Source organism: Heliconius melpomene, chromosome 19 (genome assembly GCF_056956725.1).
Source record: "Heliconius melpomene rosina isolate 202511_hmr_F chromosome 19, ASM5695672v1, whole genome shotgun sequence".
NCBI lineage: Eukaryota > Metazoa > Arthropoda > Insecta > Lepidoptera > Nymphalidae > Heliconius > Heliconius melpomene.
The window spans coordinates 4801108-4823446 of record NC_140407.1 but is presented as its reverse complement, the minus strand read 5'-3'; the positions used below and the strand labels follow the sequence as shown (position 1 = coordinate 4823446).

The window sequence follows — 22339 nt, the reverse complement described above, 5'->3', positions numbered from 1 at the left end:
TTGAATGTATATTGAATTAATTTGTTCATTACTTAAAAAAATTAAAATGGGGAATGGTGAATCGTAGCACTAGGTTTCTTTGTAGCAACTTGTAATAATTTTGTAGCAACTGAAAATAAAATACTATATTTAAAAAATATATAAATATAGTATTTAGATGTTCAAAAACTTGAATAAAAAATTGAAAACTTAATTAAATAATAGCATTTTCTTTCAAGCATATTATTACACCATCATAGCGCAGTGGGACAGTGTATGTGTCATGATTGCTGCGTTAAATTCTGCCACGCGGTGCCCACTTCAAAAAGGGCAGTGAACTATTAAAATTACATTTTCACAACAAAAACACAGCCTTCGTTTCTTTTATATACTTTTAAAAGTATTATAATTCTTTAATAAATAAAACCAGGTATTTTAGCTTATATTATACTATTGATTGAATCACCGCGATGAGATCAGAGTACGCTTATTTTTTTTACAAAACCACCTTCTTAATCGTATAATGATGCGAAGCTTGCATTTATTAGTCAAACTAAATCGATTTACAATGTGAAAAATAAATTATTCATTTGTTTTCCAAGGAAAACAACCAGTCCAATTAGTAACATTGTAAAATATGTTAAGTAATTTTTTACCTTCATGTAGTATCCTGCTTATTGCTATGGGCAGAGGAGACCTATTACTAAGAAACGCTGTTCTCTATGCAAGACTGGAGATAGAGTGACGGAACTTAACGCCACCCTTTGTTTCGTTACCAAAGCGGGTAAAAATGGAACCGCCAACCATCTTTTTATCATTTTGGTACATAGAATAAAAACCACCTGTATCGAATTTAAATTATTAAATATTACAAGAAAATCACATCAATTTTATTTTTGTAAGATATAAGAATAATACGATTAGACGTATTATTCATTTTCCAAAACTTTTTTAAATCACAAAATAATTAACATACCTATTACCACTAAGAACAAAGAACCCATTACTACATACGAAGTAACAAAGACTGACTCAATGCCACTGTGCCATAAGCGTTCTAAAATTAATACTAAGTAAGTAATGTAATAACAGGAGATCGACGTCGTAAATTCTCACGCGAACGAATTATTTTCTTTTAGAATGTCAAGCCATGATTGATGGTACCGCTATAGGAAACCGATTGTCTAGTTGTTTAAAATTTTTAGACGGCAACCCGTTTTTTTGTTTATACTAGTTTTTGTATTGTCTTTTATTGTTAGAAAATATCTAAAATTGTTAAAAATATATACAATTTCCTTCTTAAATCTTACAAAATGTTGGGTTTTAGTATTAATTTAGGCTTGAAAATGGTTTATTTTTAAAAAAAATATATATTAAAATCGTAATTTTTCTAAGTACACGAGAAAATGGCTGGGTCAGCGGAGAAATATTTATGTTGTGACACTATACTCTCCACATACTATGTTATATGACATTTAACTTCAAACAAGAGGATAGTTTAAGCTTCAATACATACTAGGATTTATCTTCAGCTTTGTCCCCTGGTCCAAGGGAAATGACTAAGAGTAGTGTACCCTTGACACATTCTAAATGTACCGTGATGTAATATAGGCTATAGCCTATGACGACTATTCAACATACAAAAGAATTCAAGTTCCTGAGATTAGCGCTCTCAATCGAACAGCTCTTCAGCTTTATAATAATAATATTATCAATAGATTCAGGAGTTAAAGATGTATTACTTAAAATAAACAACTTTTCTAAAATTAAACGAAAGTTAAAGAAAATTGAAAGGTTAAAAACGGATGTTATAAATTATTCGATAACTTTATAGATATTGACCGGATGTTCGTATTTATTATATGCATTTTATTTACATTAAGATTATCTGTAAAAGTAAAATTAATTTTAATAAGTAAAAAAACTACTTAAAAATTAATTAAATTATTTGTTATTATCTATATATATAAAAGGACTTGTCCTCACTGACTGAGGTAAGACGCACGCACAGCCGTAACCGCTGATGGTAGAAACGTGAAATTTGGACAGATGTTTACTTTCGTAATCTGGACATCCACTAAGAAGGGATTTTGAAAAATTTTAACCCTAAAGGGGTAAAATAGGGGTTCAAAGTTTGTATGGAAAAAAATTTAAATCGGCACCGATTTTTATAAAATTCGAAATTTAGATTTTTAAAAGTATTTAATTGAACACGTGTTTCATCGTTTTCTAGAATTCTCCCTCTAAGGGTGCAAATAGAGGGTTGAAAGTTTGTATGGAAAAATTCTTAAATCGCCACCGATTTTTATAAAACTTGATATTTAGACTCCTAAAAATATTTAATTGAACATGTGTTTCATGGTTTTCTAGAATTCACCCCCTAAGGGTGCAAATAAGGGGTTGAACGTTTGTATGGAAAAATCTTTAAATCGCCACCGACTTCTATAAAAATAGATATTTAGACTCTTAAAAACATTTCATTGAATACATTGTTTATGGTTTATTAGAATCCCAAAATACGCAAGCGAAGCTGCGCGCGTCCGCTAGTTATAAATAAAATAAATTAATATACTATAAGCCCGTTCGTAGGTGTTTGCACGGCTGCCAATACCTTCATTACTACCTATATTAATTGATTTAAAAAAATATTTTAAATATGTCTATTTTAATGGAGAATATTTTAGTTTATAAGCTTTTTTTTGAAAGTATCAAAGAAAAAATATAAAATACAGATTTCATGCTACGATTAATATAAATTTCAACAAGTGTTTAAATTCAAAAGGTGCGTACAACTTGGCCCAAATATTTTACACCTACATGAAAAATGTCTTCGTAAATATCGTTTTATGGTTTAATAAATAACAATGTTTACTTATCAGTTACGGCCACAGCTTTACTGTGTATTTTGTTGTAGAGTATATATATATAAAAAATATTATGAGGTCTGACTTGATATCCACTTGGATATATTCTTTCCTAATAATAAAAGTTCGGCGTTCTGTTCTGCCTCTTAACAAACAATATCTAGAATTCGGGCAAGAAGTTAAGAATGGAATGTCTTGATATTAGTCTCTCTATCTATCCTTCTATATATAGGAAGCTTAAGCCTTGAAAAATATTATAATTCCCTTTGGAATCAAAAAAATATACCAACATACTTTTAACATTTCTTGGTAAAAAACATTTTTTAAAGATTTATTAAGAAGATAATAACTTTATACAATAAGTATAAAACTGAATTATCTTTTAACGACTTAATTGTTATACCTATTATTTATCCTTTATGAAATTTTAACACGCACGTTGTTTGTAATACATATTTTTTTCTTATCTACATTTTACTTTCCAAAAATATATATTTTACTGGTAATTAAATTTACAAATAAAAATAAAACTTTAGTTGGGTTAAAGAAACTTTACTTTTAAGTTAAATTTTCACAAAGACTTAAATATTATATAAAATTCATCCATTACTAAGAGACTGGCAGTTCCTTAAGGAGTGTAGATTAGTGTAGAGGAGTGTATTTCTGGAAATTTTTACGGGAATGTTTTATTAGTTCACTCAAATATATTTGCGGGTATGGCTACTAGTTTTCTTTATAAGTATAGTAGAAATACAAAGTTGCAATTTGTAAAAAGCTCTATAATCTTAAAGTAGCTAGCTTTATTTGTTTATTATAATTTACTCTTATTATATTTATTAAATATAAATAATTAATCACCATCACCAAAAACTGTATATAATTATTTTTCATTATAATTTTCTTGGACTTACATATTAAAAAAAATAAAATACAAAACTGAAAGGACTTTTACAATTCTATTGCAATCTTATAACTTTAAAGTCAATATTCATACTTAGTAGTTCATTATAAGCTGAACCGTTTTTATTTTCACGTCGCTCATAGAGACGGTCCAATTTACATTGGTAATACTAATAAGTTAACCGTAGTATAGAAAAAAGGGAGGGCGAGGTCTAGTCGACTATATAATAGCAATTATACCATTTAGAACTTGCAATCAGGTCCTATAACACCACAAATCTTAATAGCATTAACTTTATTGCTTCATACATTTTAATCAACAAAGTCTCTCGTATAAACAATTAAGAGACCCAACAAAACTATTCACTATGGAATATAAACGCTGGTTAGTAATTAATAAACGTTGCATCCGTATCAACATTTCTAATCATTGTCTGTCCATAATTGTAGTATATTGTAAACCCTTTATAATACAATAGCAATTATGCTGGCTTGTCTAAACCAAGCTTTAGAACGTCCAGCGGCAGCGACCCCCCGGTCCGCATACGGCCCGTCTGAACGTACGCCTTTTTCTTCTGCAAGGGGACCGCAAGGGGTCACGGTACGCCGGTGGCACGGCCAACCATAGTTTCAATTTACAAAACAATGCCTTATCCATTTGCTACGATTCTACGTCAAAGTAGGAAACTGGTATTTTGATTAATACGCGAGAAAGAGATGGGGTGCGTGAGCTTTAAGCTCGACTCTAATAACCGCCTTAAAGCTCAAATTTAAAGTCCATTTTCCCGCAACTAGCACTTTTGATACTGAAATAGTAAGCGTGTAGGCGTAGAGCATGAAAGTAGGCAGTGTTTGAACAGAGAGTGCCGCGGAGTGGCGATTGTATAATTGTGCTTTTTTTTTTAAGTCGAGAGTTGTTTTCCGTAATAGTTAATTTGAGAGAATGAGTTACAAGAAGCTCTAGAGTCAAATGAGTTACTTTTGTAATTATAAACAATTAAATAATGTTAAAATAGTCCGTTGCTTGTTGTACAAATTGTATTTTATATTAATATTTGATATCTTGCTTACATAAATGTTTAAACATTTATATTTAAAATTTTAATGATAGGAGTATATGTATATGGTCATAAAACACTAATGGTAATGACCAAGCTAGCGCTGACGTTATGCTACCTAATTGTTATTCAACCTTCAAATAATATACCTACGTACAATTTATTTTCAAATATAATATAATTTTCAAAGTTTTCCTTGTAACATATAGAAGAAATAAAAAATATGGAATAGCTTAAACATGAAGAGCTAGGTTATTACAAAGCCCAAGTAAGCAAGGGGGCATAATTAGCGAACAACGCCGCGTACTCGTACTACGCCGACCGTGAAATAAATTCATGCTATTTGTTCGTTGAAGTTAAAATTTTTGTATTATTACTCAAAACGAAACGTTACCTTAATGATTGACTGCGTCCAACTGTAATTATATATTATTTCTTTCTACTAAAATTGAAATACACAGCCATCACGGCGATTTATAAGTTAAAAGAAAAACTCTTAAAAATTCAAACTGTGCATAAAACTAATTGGCCCCGCAATTTACGACCATAGATACTGCGAAATTGTTTCAATTAAGTGTAGTTAACTTGCCATTTTTTGTATATTTTTTTTAGCAAAATTAACTATCTTGTTTAATTTTTGACTCGTTATAAATGAAATCGTTCAAATTAAAACTTTTTATCGCCTATAGGTCACGCTTGCTTAAATTATTTTTTGTAGAAAAAACAAAAAAAAACTAGAATATCAGCGCAGCTCCACGGTAGTCTATATGCGATCGGTTAAACAGCATAGGCCGGACAGAAAAGCCTATAGGGGCGGTCCGCAGGGGGTGGAAACCTCGGAAAATTCACGTGCTAGACCCACCCCTTGGCAAAACACGTGCGGCCAAATAGCCTCAGTATACGAACGCCTTTGCTTATCATTGCCGTACGTTAAAAAAAAGAAAATGTACCTTTGACGTTTCGATTCCATTTTTGAAAATAGGCGGGAAGTTTTTTTTTAATAGCCAAAGCGAAGTGGCAATGGTGCGAGTGTTTACAGTTTGAGTGTTGTTTTTTTAAGTGTCAATGGAAGGGTACAGAATATGAAGCGATTTCATGGTTAGTTACATTTTACGAATTCTATTTGGATTTATCACTTCAATTAACGAGTGCTTTTTAGCTTTTGTGCGCTTGTTGTGTAAAAAAAATAGTAATAGCCCATACCTTGTTTTGAACGAACAATTCATTCAGTTCTTGAAAACTGTTTGTTGTGCGAGTAAAATAAAAGTAGGAGAAATAAAAAAAATATGCATTGGAAATTATTTGTGACAGATGAAAGTAAACTTTACGCACCTTTTGAACTTAAAAAAGTGGTATATGCGCCTTTATTCGTATATTAGAGTGCTGTGACTCAAAGACTGGGTTTTAGCGGAAGGCCTCTCACCGCGAGTGTTCTTGCTTCTAATGGAAATGTCTATGTCATATTCTTATTTCATTAAATGCATGATGTCCTTCAATGTGACACATGTATAAAAGAATTTTTAATTTTTTAATTTTAATTTATTACCGGCATTAGGTCAGATAGGTATGTTTTATTATGAAAATTTTCTAATATAAAAGTTAATGTAATTTTTTTATGTTTATTTTTAAATGGAATTGGAATATGTACCTACTATATACTATATTACGAATTGATATCATTAAAATAGATAATTAATTTTGCTAAAATGGTTGCGTGGAAAAAAATAATTTTAATTTAATATTGATCCAAAAAATGAACTGTGTTAAAACTATTTCAAAAAAGGGGGTTTTATTTTAACATTTAATTAAAATCCTTTAATCCATTAATAAGTAAGTACTACATTATACATTTTTAGAATTAATAATAATTAGATTCTAGTATTGCTTTCTCCATTTTTCAACTATTTCACAAAAATCGTAACTAAACGACGCGTTTTGTCTAAATCTCGAATCCAACATAATTTACCTATAGTATACGTAATATACATAGGTACAACGTAAATATACAAAAGTAGTAAAACAGGCTTCGTTACCTTGATTTTAGCAAATCAAGTCCACCTTGAACATAGCAAACACGTGACACCTAACTGAATATATAAACTTCCTCGAGGAAAATCAAATGCCGGCCAAATAAATATAAATAAAATATTACTTTTTACGAATACTTAGGTATATATTTTATATAGAATATATAATTATTCAAGAAGAGATAGAGAGATGTTTTACTTACTTTAGTCTTTGCTTTCTCACTTTCGTAGAATTTTTTTTGTTATTATAGAAAATTGGTCTTGATGAAAGCGAATAAGCGAAGAGTAATATTATATAGCGGAAGAGTTTCTTTTGTCGAAGGTGTTAATCTCATAAACTGCTACTTCAAATTGTTTTTTTTTATGTTGCATAGTCCATTTATCAATGAAGGCTATATATAATATTATATTTCGTTCAGTATAAATTTATAAATTAGTTTGACTAAACCAATTTATTTGTAAGATATTTTGGTTCAAAAGTTCAATAAAGAAATAAAAATTGTACCAAAAATCTCATATATTACTGTAAAAAACCCCCCAGTTCTGTTTAAATTAAGAGGTAAAGGCTAGAAATAGGAATAGAGGTTGTGATTTGCCAAAAAAAAAACTTTATATCAAACACTTGCAGTATGAGCTGTGAAATATCAATAAATCGCCCACAACTATCTTTGGCGCGAACTTTAAGATGTTCATTGGGAAAACCTGTATTCTTCCATTACCATAAAAATATTCAAGAAATGCTATTCCAGCGTTCTACGCCGCATATTTTTGGCTGCGCCTTGACTCTCAGTCACTGGGTTACGAAAGATTTTTAATTTATACCTACATTAAAAAACCAAATTAAATGTATTAAATTAAAAAAAACAACCCCAAAAGTTTAACCCTATTTTAATAATTTTCAAAGTAAACATTAATGCATACACGAACATAAAAAAAAATAAACAAAAAATAAAAAAGTTTGTCTTTCTTGAAGCATAAAAAATAATTACTTTAACGGCATGAATGACCGCCACTTAACTAAAGTAGTTACTGTAATAGTAGCTCCATAACTAACAATCAGAGGAATTTCTAACTAGATTGTGATACAAACAATTTCTTTGCCTATTTTTATTTGAAAAATTGCATTTTAATATGTATTTTTTTAGTAAACATAACAACATAAAGTGAGAGGAGAACGGAGTGTCCTAACATTTAAGCTTTATCTGAGTGAGAGTAGGAACTTTATGTAGGAGAAGCTGAGAAAATAAATTAAAAAAATATAAAAAAGTAGAGAACGTAGTGTCTTAGCACTTAAGTCTTACTTTCATATAGTGATGATCATGATGACGTTTACAATTAATATCAGTCAGTTTGTTTATCGCTTTATGATGATTTAATTTTTTTTTATATTTTCACTCCTTCGCTCTAGTAACGTGCCTCATGAATTAAGAAGGGAAGGGAAGTGTGTAATGGAGAACAGAGTATCCTAACACTAAAATTCCAGGTTCCCTCTGCCTACCCTGTTATGTGGCGTCTGTATACGCCGCGTGAAACTAAAAATATATGTACATTAGTAGAAACGAAGGAAAAAACAAATGAAAAGTAATGTCTTAACACTTAAATTTTATCTATTATATAGATCACCATATTATGCAAAAAATAAGAAGCTAAAAAAACAAGAACTTAAAGGGAATTAAATAAAATAAAGCTCAATTTATAAACTACATTTAAGACGAAATTCTATAAAAGAATAAAGAAATAAATAAAAAAATCTAATACAATTATATTTCTATCTTTTACGTTTAGTATTTATTTTACTTTAATGATATACCTATCGCTAACGATCTTATATTTCTGCGACAAAAAGATAGACACAATTAAAAAGAATTAATGAAGTGGAAAACTAAACTTATATTGTTGAGTTCAATGACCAATGCTTAATATACCTACTTCAATAATTGGTCTTGAATATTTATTTTTCTACTAAAATAAATATATTTATAATAGATTAAATAATTTTTCAACTAAAATGATTTTAAATATTACTGAAATGTCTTTTGAAAATAAAGTTTTATTTAAGGGGCTGTGTATTGATTATAGAATAGGTAGTTTTTCCATTAAATAGGTATGTGAAAGAAATTGTATAAAGTGTTGCCATATTAAATAACAATTATTAATATTTATTATGTAAAAAAATATGTCAATGGATTATAAGTAAGTATATGATATGTATGATAACATACATAGGTAGGTGCTAGCCAAAATAAAATCTAAGAATGCTTTTTTGTGTTAGAACTGGAAAATATTTAAATAAGTGTAAAGAAGAATATTTAGTTCTTCGATAGCTACTAGTTTTAAGACATCCTGTTCCTAATTGATTCCTCCGTATGGGAACTGAACCCTCAGCCGTCGTGTTTCAATCATTAAATAGATAGAATATTTAGTTTCTATAGTATAATTATTTTTTATTGCTTATTGTATTATTTAAATTATATTTAAAGATGTGGAATTATTATTTAAAGATGTTTTGAATAATAAAATTAATTTTAAGAGGAAACAAGGAGGAGGAAGAGGTTTTCTTGTTCTGGAAGCGAGGCAAAGCGCTGCGTTAGGTTACGCCACTACACAGTATGTAATGCTTCGAGAATTCGACGAAAAGTAGGGAACGGGAGTATCTTAACGGGAAGAGAGTGTCTTAACAACAGGTTACCTCTTCCTACTCTACTACGTGATACAGTGTGAAGCTGAAAAATAAAATTATTTTATATTTACCTACTCAATACCTCTCTAGGTACATTTAAAATATTATTAGAAATATATTTAAATAATTTGTACCTGAATAAGTTTTCACGTTATATTTCGCTTCCAATTCAATATAGTAAATGAGATGTAATAAAAAAAATAATTATTTCTTTTACTAAATTTGGTGCAACAATGAAGCCCAATAAAATTTTATTAGACATTTACTGCGAGAAAGAAAATAAAAAAAACATATTAGACATATGGCATTTCATCTAAGCATTTTAAAACACATTTACTTTTAATAATCAAAGTAAAGAATTAAACAGCCATATAAAAAATTAAATCCTGCAAACAAACTAATAGGTCATCTACTACATAAAAACTATATAGAAAAATAAAGAAGTAATCAAATATTTTTTTTCTAACTCCTTTGTAGGCAGAACAGCTGCTCCCTTGCCGTTGCCATTATTTGATGAAAAAAAAAACTACATAATTTACTCGCCAAATGGTGGGGTTCTAATTCTAAACTCGTGTTCGACCAATCGCGAGCGAGGATCCGCAAACATGGCGTCGTGGGAACCGGTAATGGGCAATAGAATAGTATTTTTTATTAACGCCGTTCGTTAGAGAACAATGGTTTTTTTATGTACCACATAGATGGATGGATTAGACATTTTTTTGATGGTGTGGATGACAAAAGAACTTACATCAAAAGACCTTCAAAAGAATATTAAAACAAGTTGTACCACGCGGCTTTGTCCGTTTAGCAAATGAGTAAGTCTGTAGGGAGATAGATAAAAAATGGCTTGTTATTTCATGTTAGTTTCTAAGCGTAATGAAAATTTTAGCGCATGTACCCTCATAATGTGGCGGTCTAATGTATCTCTTGTTAAAGTTTAGACATTTTTTGTACAAAAAAAAAATACGCGGAAAAACAATGCGGTAACAATAGAAAAAAATTAGTCATTGTTAGCCTCATGAAATAGGAAAACGAAAATCCTTTTTCTGCATATCTTTCGGTACAGTGGGAATGTTAACTCTAAATATCAAGCTGTGAATGTATGAAAACACAAAGAATGGCACTTCACTCGAAGAGCACAACAGAATTGTTTTATTTTTTTTATAAGTGAAATAGCGAAAGAGTTTTATATAAATTCTGTAGGTTATTTTATAATTAAGTTTATTTTTTATATTTATACCAGCTAAGTTACCAATTGAATCATAAATAACATAAAAATTATAACAATATAGTTGTATATTCACGTATTGTATTAAACAATAAATAATTTCCTTAATTTCTTACTCTTTTAAGATATGTGTGATGAGCGGTACAACTTAACCCTGTGTCATTGTTGCCTTGATCTTGAAGTTATGACAAGAAATTACTTGGTGTTTCGATGCTCCTCACCTTAAAGGGAAAGAAGCTCAGAGCAGTATCTGGTACCAAGTGAAGGATTATTATTTTTAAAAAGTTATTTAGCTTAAAAGGACCAAAATCCAAGCCGTCGCCATTATTCTAACGCATACTGCCTACATTGTAAATCCGTTTTCACTACTGTATTTTTGTCTGAAAATTAATTTGAAACTTAACCCAACCAAGTAATTCACGTTATGACGTTGCGTGTTAAATAAGCATTTTTCTAACCAAATTTATTCTATATACCTAGTTGCAGTGTTACATGTACATTTAATTTTAATTATTTATTATCGTTATTTACTTTTTATTTTCCTTTTTCCTTTTTGGTAACTAAAAGCACGGCGTTAAGTTCCGTAACACAATACGTAATGTCTTGAAATTACACACAGAAAGTAGAGATCAGATTCTCTTTATACGTACTACTAAGTTTTATACACAAAAGAATTGTGTTAGTACGAATTCAAATAATTTTGCTTTGTAATATATAATTATCTATTAATCTTGTAGTATTTCTAAGAAACGCGCGAAGTTTTATTTTTTATTGTAATTATATTTTAAGGAAAATGGTTTATTATGTTTGCATTTTATGACGTAAGTAGGAATATTAGTGAGTTACGTTTCACACACTTTTCCACCTTCTACTAATTAAATAAACCTGCTAGGTGGCAGTATCTAATACCTTACTAAGCCTGTAAGTAATTATAAGTATTTTCAAAATAAATATTAAATTAAATATTTGTTTATATTCTGTAAATTAATCATTATATTAAAGAAAAATATGTTATGCTGTATCCCCGCATGTGACAGGGAATGCAAAGGAAATTTATTATTAAAACTTTCCATTTGCCATTTTGGGCAATCGAAGCATTGGATGTTGAGTGGCAGAACTCAACACAACGTAAAACATATTAAATCATTAAAGTAATTAAATTTTGATATATAGGCAGCTCAGGTAGAGGACTGACTACCTGAAACAATAAGAACGATACCAAAAAATTCAAATACAAAAAAAATGCTAGATTTAGGAAAAACATTCAATACCTATACGTTTATATTTCGATTTCTTCGCTCTGGTGTCAAGGCAAAGCGCGGCGTTGAGTTCTGCCACTCAACACGCAATGCCCCCAGAATTCGGCAGAAAGTGGGGAACGGCGTGTCTTAACACTAGGTTTCCTCTGTCTACCCTGTTGTGTGCGGGATACAGCGTGAAGCTGATTTATTTATTTTATTCAATATAATAGTTACATTAGTATCTAGTATAAGTAGTATAATAATTACATTCTATTTTATTATTTATTATTAACTGATGAACACAAATTTGTAGTTATATTTTCCAAATGAAAATCGAATCAACACAGTACATACTAAACTATAAAGTAACAATTTCGTTTTTAATCAATCTATATATAAGTATATGTAAATAGTTGTTTATTTTTAAGCCCAATAACTTTCGGCACAGGCAAAACTATTAGGAAGTCTAGGGGAGTACTAAGAGATTTCTCTAAATTCAAGAAAAGAGGTTTCCATTTCGCGCTTTAAAGTCCACATAAACAAGGTTGCGCACGACGACTAGTCAATAAACTTAATTACATACATTTTACATATACCTTAGTAAATGGCTTGCAAAATACTTGTTCACTATGCATTATCCTCGTCCATATTGATTTACTAAAATACCGGAAAATTGACACTTTTATATGTAAGGAAAATCGTGTTGTATTAAAATTGATGTTTTGAATAAACATTGAAATAACAAACAATGTTGTTAGTTTAAATATGTAGGAAAACTAAAAGAAAAATTTAGTCTTTTAGTATGTATTTTTATTGCCATTTGGCATATGTTGATAAAATTATATATCTCTGACATATGAAACTCTTCCGTTACAGTCAGACTCACAGCCGGCACTACTCTGTGTATAACGCAGCAATTTTACGTTAGAGATCGGGTTAGAGACTTGAGAAGTGTTAAGAGGAATTCCGCCACTCAACGCGCATTGTCTTGGATTCTTACCGAAAACTGACTAATATCTTAACACAATGTCTTGTTCCAGAGTCCAGCATCGGAATCAGACAGCAGCTCGGTGTCGGGCGCGAAGAGCCCCGCGGGGCCGCCGCTGTTGCAGCACCTACTTCAGCTGCAGCTACAGGGGCAGAACCCGCAGGCGATCGCACAGGTACTATAGAAAGAAGGAATTGGTTATTGAAAAGGCTAGGCTAAAGGTTAGACTGATTAACGTTGAGTTTCGCCATCAACGTAATATCTATAATTCGGGTGAAAAGGAGAGAACGGAGTATCTTGACACTAGGTTTTCTTTGCCTAACCTTCCATTTAAATTATTCATTTTTTAATGATGAACAAGAAAATATCTGATGACATCAGAGACGTGGATTAAAAAACCGTATACAGAATAAAGCGCAATGCTTTGGAACAATGAAAAAGGAAAATTATTTATTTACTTTTCTTAGATGTTTATTGTTCTTTAAGTCATAAAGATGAATTTAAAAACCAAAATAGAAATGAATAGAAAAAAAAACAACTTTAAGTGAAATTCTTTATAATTTTTCATTATTTGTCCGACATGAAGATATTTTTTTTTTGTTCTTCTAATATATTTAATTTCTGTAGATCAAATTATGATATCAAATTAATAGATTCTTCTATCCTAAGATGACTTAATCCTTTTTCATTTTAAATAAAATATTAATTAAGAAATATAGTTAAATTTAATTTTTAAAGTATGAACAAAAAAGTAGGTAATGCAAGAATTGATTGATTTGACATTTTCAACTATTTAAAAAAAGTCGCTGTTATAATTGCCATTACGAGTTTTCACTACAGTCACGGTTTTATTTTAATTTATTTAACTTTTTTATTTATTTTATCTCAAGTCCACAATTATTTTACCTTTGTCTTTCAAAAATAGAAGTAGAAAAAAATAAGAAACCAAGTTATCTTAGTTAGAAGTAAAACTTCTTGTTAATATTTAGTATTCTAATGTAGATAGATAATTTCGTTACTATGTTTCATAAAAAAATAAGCAAAACTATATTATTTTTATCTCCTTGCTCGGGCAAAAAGGCAAAGCTCGCCGTTAAGTTCTGCCACTCAACGCGCTATGCCTCGAGAATTTGGCGTAAAGTGAGAACTCGGCCTACCCTACTATATGCGAAGATATGCGAATGCGAATTCCATTTCAGTGGAAAATAAATAACGGAGTGACTCAACACTACAATCTTAGTCTGTTAACTAACACATTACACTATGTCCCTAGTTCCAGCAGATGATCGCGGCTCTTGCGGCGCTCGGCACCGGCCTACTACCCCCCGCGTGGATGATGCGACCGAGGCAGGTTGATAGGTGAGTACCGTAGTTTATTTTTATCTTCTATTTATAAAACTCTTTCGTTACTGGATGATTGACAGAAGATACTACAGGATTTAGAAATTTGAAAGATGGCATTTAGGTTAGGAAGTGTAGGAGTAGGAGTTCTTAGAGAGGATTTCTCGAAATTCCTACAACACGCAATGCCTCCAGAATTCGGCAAAAAGTGGAGAACGGAGTGTCTTAACATTAGGTTCCATCTGCCTACCCTGCTGTGTGCGGGATACAGGGTGAAGCCTACAACAGATGACGCACGGCCGAAACTAGTAGGAAACCAATGTATGGTATTTTTTTTATTATAAGATCTTTGATTTTTGCGATTTTCACACATTTTAAATTAATCTTTTTAACCGGATCTATTGCGTATATATTTGTGTCATATAATAATGTCCTTAAAACCAGTATTTCTCATATATCTTATATATATAGGCAGCGATCACTTACAATTTTATTATATGTATAGATTACATAAAGTTAATTATTTCTAACTTAATTCTTATAATTAACCGAAGGGGACAAAGCCGCGGGTAGAACATAGTCATAGATATAAGTATTCAAAGAGCAGCGTCAATATAAAACATTTGCAGATAAGATCAAAACAAATAAATTAAACGACATCTTTATGTATTCACAATTTACAAGGTTCTTACATAATTTATAGACTAAACTGTGGCTTTAGCGAAATAGTTCAGCATTCAGAAACAAACCGCTCTAACGGCATTGACTCAAATATCAAGAGGACAGTATTGAATCGATTGTATTAATTAATTTATTATTTTAATTGTAATTGGAGCTACCTGTTGACTTTGTTGTTGTTATCACGCATATAGGAGGGAGGGTAGAGGGAACCTAGTTTTAAGATACTCCGTTCTCCACGCACCCCCCCAATTTTCAATGCATTGTGTATTAAGTGCAGAGAGGAACTCAACGCCCCCTTTGAAAACAAGAAAATTACAATAACAATTTTCTCAAGTGAAAATTGAACTCATATACGATGAACACGACGATTGTGTGCTTACCGTAACTGCGCTACAACGGTCCCAATGTACCTATAATATATGTAATTTTTTTGGCAAGCTCCCAGAAAAGATAAATACAAAAAAGAAGTAAAAGAAGAATACTTAAAAGACTGATTTAAATCTTGGCTTCTAATTTAGTTTTATATAAACGTATTTAAACAAAGAAACAATAATTCAAACAATAATAGGTATTTAACTTAGTACTACATTTCCTTGTAGTATAGGTAATATCATAAATTACTTAATTTATTGTTGAAAAATCTTAAAAAAATGATATTTCATAAAAAAATAAACGTCTGATTATATATCCGATAGTCTTTTCTTATCTCTTTTTCAGCTTCGTGTATCTCGCATGTAGCAGGGTAGGCAACCATAAGAGCGAAGAAATTAAAATATTTAATATCTTCGAGTGGGAATCGAATCCAGAACCTGTTGCATTTACACTCACACGCTCATGGCCCTGCGCCACGATTGGGCTCTCCGATCCGATAATCCGATAGTTACGAGTTCAATTTAATGTTTATATGAAATTGCAAATCATTATAATTTGTATACCTACACGCATAAAAATTCTATACAACACTAGGTATCAATTTAAGCTTAAGAAAAAACTTTATAACTAGGTACAATAAATTTTAAGTAAATAATCTGTATTATCGATATCTATAGGTAATTTAATATTAGAAAGCTGAAGAGTTTGTTTGATTGAACTTGCTAAGCTCAGAAACTTCTGGCTTAAATTAAAATATATCTATGTATATTAAATTAAATAGTCCATTTATCGAAGAAGGTTTATAAAGTATATTACATTAAGAGTATCGACTTGTATGTAACCGCCTGTACCTGTTGAATGTGTCATTTTTCATGTAAAACTCTCCGTTATTCCCATTAAGACTACGCGGGAAAAGCTACATGTAAAACCTAGTCATCATATAAATCCAATGTCTTGGTTTACATAAATATAAATAAATCCTTGGAACGCCATTTGTCACACAGCGACAAACGAACTAGTTTCTTAACGCGGTTTTGCTTCAACCGGTTTGTATAAGCCTCAAATATGATCAAGTGACTCGACTGAGTAATTACTCATCATGCGGTTTAAACCTCCAAGATTAAAGGTTGTTCTAGGATCAATAAGCTGAGTAAATAAAAATTATTTTATTATTCTTATTATTATTTGGAGGCCTTCGTAAAGTGTAGAACTGAGAGTTTATATTTTCGCTTTCACGCTGTATCCCGCACATAACATGATAGACCGAGGGCCTAGCTAAGACACTCTGTTACCTACGCACCGGTACTTTTTGAAACACGGCGTTTTCTCTATTATTATATAGGTACCTATTACTTTTTCTCTCCACATCGAGAGATAGAGAAAAAGAAATAGAAAATTAACGAAAAATCCCATGAAAATGCCAACCATACCTAATTTTCATATCAACCTTCGCTCTGAGATGCACCTTGTTAACATTTTATGTAACACGCGTCCTCGCTGTCGAACTGAATAAATTTACAAATGCATTTTGAATTATATTAGGAGTGCGGAGGCCATCATATCGAATCCCGTATGAAAATATGCACACAGATTATGCGTGTTTGCGTTTTTATTTTCACGTGAATCCCGCTGTTTTTGCAAAAAGGCAGTGAGAAGGTAAAGTCATTTGTCAATTTTGGCTAGGAGCGGATCTTAACACCGCACTTTATCTCGCCAGAATAGGGAAATGAAATAATTTGGATTTGTGCTATTTCACAACGCCTCGAAGGAGTTTATATGCGGTAGTAATTATAATTCACATATTAATAGTGCCTTATTGATGTTTGAATCTAAAATCTAAGACTTTTATCATATTTATACTTTGCTTGTACAAACCACAGTAGAAATCGGCCCCGAACCCATTGGCTATAGGTAATTGTTATATTTTACAAGTTTATATTTTGTTTTATTTAATCTAATATTTCAAGGGATTATTATTAGTTTACAATATTTTTATTTACCAAAGCTTAAAAGTTACAGAATTCTCATTATTTCATTTTCCGAATATCACTTTAAACTTACTAAATCCTTGACAGCATTATTCTACAGATACAAAAATTCTACATACTAAAATAACAAATAAATTCAAGAACTTCATCAATATGTAGGCCACATACATACGAACAATGCTAGGTCTCTATATACACAGTTTATCAATGATATTTGATTTATACCAACCTTGGAATTTCTATTTCAATCCAACATTATGTAACTTGGCTGTGCATATTATGGAAGTTGTGAAAACATTTTAGAATTTACCTTTTTTATTTTTATTTTAAAAGTTAAAAGTCAGGAATGACTTTCGAGACGATAAAAGCTTCCTGTAGGACTGACAATATTGACTTAACTAGATTGATTTAAAAGTGCTCGTAACAGACTAGTCCAAAAAATAATATTTTTCGGTAAAATTACGTATAAATATCGTTCATGGAATAAAAAATAATCTGTACCACATACCCATAGGCCTGGCCTTGCCTGATAAAAAAAAGCAAAATAAAAAAATAATGAATAGTACCTATGTTAAAAAAAAAAGAGAATAAAGAAATATGTAACTAATTCTTCATTCTAAGCCGCAAAATAAATTTCCCCACTCTTACCCAGAAACTCCTAACATTAATTATATTAGAATCCACACAAAAGTATAAACGGCCAGGTTATATATATAATACCTACATATATTATATTATACGTAGTGACCCAAAAACTTAGACTCAAAGTAAATTCACTGTCATTCTAATTACTGACCTACTTGTAAACAAACAATAGACACCCAGCTCATTTGAATAACAAATCCAACTAAATATGCAACCTTGCTATATTTTAGATATTTTACGGATTTTTGTTTGTGAATCGAGTATTATTGCATTGTCTTTTGAAACTGTTTTTATTGTTAGATTATTTATATTTTTTTTACATACAGTTTATACGTGGAAAAATAAAGTATTATACCAATATTTTAATATTAGTTATTTCTTGTTTCCCCACTTTCAGCCCAAATTGAGAAACATTGTATGAGGAGTTGCGGAACTCAACGCTGCGCTTGGTTTTTTTATTTTAGAGGAAGGAAATTAAAGTAATTAATTCCCCGAGCAGGTAGAACCCACAAATATACCTAACATTTACAGTCATCAGTCAGGCGGCCCCTAGTACTATGCAGGTCGTGGAAGCCTTGATGAGCCTTGAAATTCTTTTTCGGGCATTTTTTTTACTAAATACAATGTGATTATACTACTTACTAATAGTAGTTATAAAAAAATTTAAAATAAGAAAAACAAATTAAAACCTAAGTAACTAACATCCTTTGTAGTATCTACACACAATAAGAACACGTTATGAAATTTTTCACGTGTAAATAATTTAAAGTGGCTGTTCACGAAACGACTACGAAACGACAACGAAACTTTCTGAATAATATTTGGGGCTTTATGGAATTTTCCATTTATATTTCTAACTTTAAAATATATTTAAATGGTTTAAAAAACTTAATCTAAGTATATTAATATTATAAACCTGATCAGTTTGGTTGGTTGGAAGCGCTAATCTCAGGAACTCCTAGTTCGAATTGGTCTTTCACACTTAGAAGACATTTCACAATTTAACTTAGCTGCAACTAAAAGCTACTTTTTACACTTCCTGACTCGGTCTTTATATTTCGTGTTAAATGGCAGAACTTAACCCCGCGCTATAGATATGCTCCAGAATTCGTTAAAAAGTGGGGAACGGAAGTGTCTTAACGGGAACTGAGTGTCTTAATATTCTCAGGTTCTATCATGCCTACCAACCTATGTGCGTTAAACTACAAAAATAACATCAAAAGGATTTTTTTATTGCAATTTCATAAACAAAATTACATTTCAAAGACATTAAACTAGATACGCGTCCTGAACACATGTTCATATCAAAGTCGTATCTCATATCAATCCATACATACGTAGAGTATATACGTGCATATGCACCTACAGTATGTAGAACGGATATTCAGGTAGCAATCTTACTCTTAGGTCGTACGTGAGAAAGAAACGAACTTTTAATAACTTTTCGATTTTATATGACAAATATACGAAACTGTTTTTCTTTAATATGACTATTAATATAGTATCAGAGGCAATATACGAGTATGATAGCATTGATGACATTGGAAAAGATGAAAGTGATATGAAGAGAGCTTAGCGTTTGACGTCTCCGTTCTCTCTGGCTACCCCGCTAGGGATAAAGCTTGAAAGTAAAAAAATCTTATTATATTATTAGATTGTTTTTCTGTCTGTTTTTTATATTAAATAGTTGAAATTGAAACTGCAATTTGCATAGATATCAAATTATGGATATGTTGTAGTGCTGTCAGAAAAATATTTTCAGGGATTTTAATTAATACTAATACGTACCTAGTATCAAGAAATTCAAAAATGTTTGTTTCTTTACAGAACCAACATTAGCTAACAGCATATACTACAAATATTTAGAAAGATTTCATCATTGATTTTAGCTTTTTTTTTTACATTTTAAATGAAATTCTGTGACCTTCCTATAGTCTACCTGTGAACATGGACTGTAAAATGTCGCCTGGAATTTTTCAAAAATTCCAAATTTTTCCAAATTTTTTTGCTGAGTTTTTGAAAACTTGATTGATATATGTAACATTTTGTATTTATTGTACTATATGTTTCCCAAATAAATAAATAAATAAATATACAGAGGTGAAGCTATACAAAAATATTTATTACAGCTATAATATTATATTTATACAGTTTTTAATAAAATTTTAAAAAAAGATACTACCATACACACCCCCCCACAAACAGATAATCTTAATACCTCAAATCTATCTAATAACCTTTAAAAAAAACTTAAGGTCTTAGAAAAACCTTTCATTACAACCTTCCAAGCATTTCAAAACAACATAAATCCCTCTATAAAAGACGCGTCACGTCAACGCTTTCATCTCAACAAGCATCTGAACGGATGCTGCGCCGACAATCTTTCGTTGCGGAGATGAATTTTGAAGTTTAACGGAATTTTAATCACGATACCAAGAGTTCAGGATTTACAGTTTTAACTGGTTTTTTTTTTATTAAAAAAATGGTGTTTATTGGTTTTCTTTTGTGTGTAATGCCTTCGTAGCAGTGAAACTGTGTATAACTGTAATCGCGACGTTATGGGTTTGATTTCCACTCAGAGGAATGTATTATTTTCATGCTTTAGTAACAAGATAAAGCGTGGCTTAGTGTTTCGTCACTTATTGTCCTTACTAGTGGATAGAAAGTGGAGAGGTATGGGGTATCTTAACACTAGGCTCATATTTATATCACCATAACCGGTTTAAACTATTTTTCTTATGTCATAATATAAAATAACTTCTAATATTTATAAATTCAAAAAAGCAAACCATTAAATTAAACCAATCTAAAAATATATCTAAAACTTTTATGGTATTTAAGAACGTCGAACATATTATTTTATAATTTTCACGCTCATATTGCTGAAGCGATTGAAAATTTCCATTGTTTTCTCAGTAATATGAGTATAGTGTGTGTGTAATTTTTTTTAAATGAGTTAACGCTATGATACCTTTTGAAATTTATATATTTAGAATCAAATTTTACTGCGACATAAACTAAAAATATACCAATGTTTAAAAAAGTTATAAAACAATGGAAATTTAAATAATAAATCCTTTATGTATATGTTAATTAGGCGATGCGTGAGGAACGGAGTGTCTCAACACTAGTTTTCCTCCGCCTAGCCTGCTATATGCGAAATACAGTGTGAACTTCAAAAATAATACGAAATTACTTCATTGCATTAAACTAAATTATTTTTAATTTCATACTTTGCATACAAAAAAGCTTACAAGCATCTATCGCTTATAACACACTACAAAAGTAGTGTTGCTAGCTAGTGTATATCAAATAATTTCAATAGTCAAAACAACAATGAGTGTTGTCGTATCGCATCGTCTACTCTAGCATTCAGGTAACGTGCTACATCTGCCAACTAAACTGGAATATCGACGTGTTTGGTTGTACTGGCTGGGCTATTGTGTGGTTTTTTTTATATAGAGGTTCTATTGTGAAGGCGTGTTACAAGTAGATTTTTAATGTTTTTTTTATAATATTTTGTGTACATTAATTAATATTAGTAAATAGCTCGTAATTCTAGTTTGCCAATCTAATAAACTTTTTTTTAACAATTTTAATTCATACGTTTTCGTAGAAATCAGCTTCACGCTGTATCCCGCATAAAAAAGGGTTAAGCGTTCCGCACTGAATTTTCCGAGGCATAAAAAAATTCCGAATAAAAAATATAATACATAAAACATTACAATAACTAAAAACTGTTACGAAGCAGCCTATTTCCCCACAATTTCAATACTCAAGACGCCTACAAAAGCTTTGTCGATACGTCACCGCGACTCCATTGAATTCAGCATTTCGTTCCACATCCTAGCACGACTGGCGGACGGATGCGATGAAGCAACAGGCTTAGAAAGGACCTAGTTTTAATTATAATAGTATTTATATTTGTAAAAATATAAATATAAATATAAACTAGAGATTTCGCCATTTAATTGTTTTAAATATTACTTTATCGTCTTATAGTTTCGGCATTTTGTTATGTAATTGGATTAATTATATGAGATTGTAGATTCGATTTTCACTCGAGGGGATGAATTATTTCTATTCCCTCGCTTTAAAGTCTCGAATAAAGTGTCTCAACGCTACGTTCCCTCTACCTACTCAGTTGGCCTTTTATATACAGAATACAGCGTCAAGCTAAAAAAGTTACTAAAATACCTTCATATGTATGTATCTGTCACTCACTTTACTTTACTTTCAGCCGTTTCAATGATACTGAGAAGTTCGACTCCCGCTACGTGAAAATCCTTATAAATTTTCCATTTTCAAACTTCAATGTGAAAAAAAACACTTTAAAAATTGTAAAAA

General features: G+C 30.7%; 1 protein-coding gene across 5 annotated transcripts in view; it reads left to right on the top strand.

Annotated features, from left to right (window-relative positions):
• Nucleotides 1-22339, top strand: part of LOC146528444 (uncharacterized) — a 188636-nt gene that overhangs the window by 150424 nt on the left and 15873 nt on the right. For all 5 annotated transcript variants that reach the window (XM_085203553.1, XM_085203551.1, XM_085203556.1 and 2 more), the window contains 2 exons: nt 13018-13140; nt 14239-14324. In XM_085203553.1, the coding sequence (XP_085059679.1) occupies nt 13018-13140; nt 14239-14324 (209 nt within the window). The remainder of the gene's footprint in view (nt 1-13017; nt 13141-14238; nt 14325-22339) is intronic.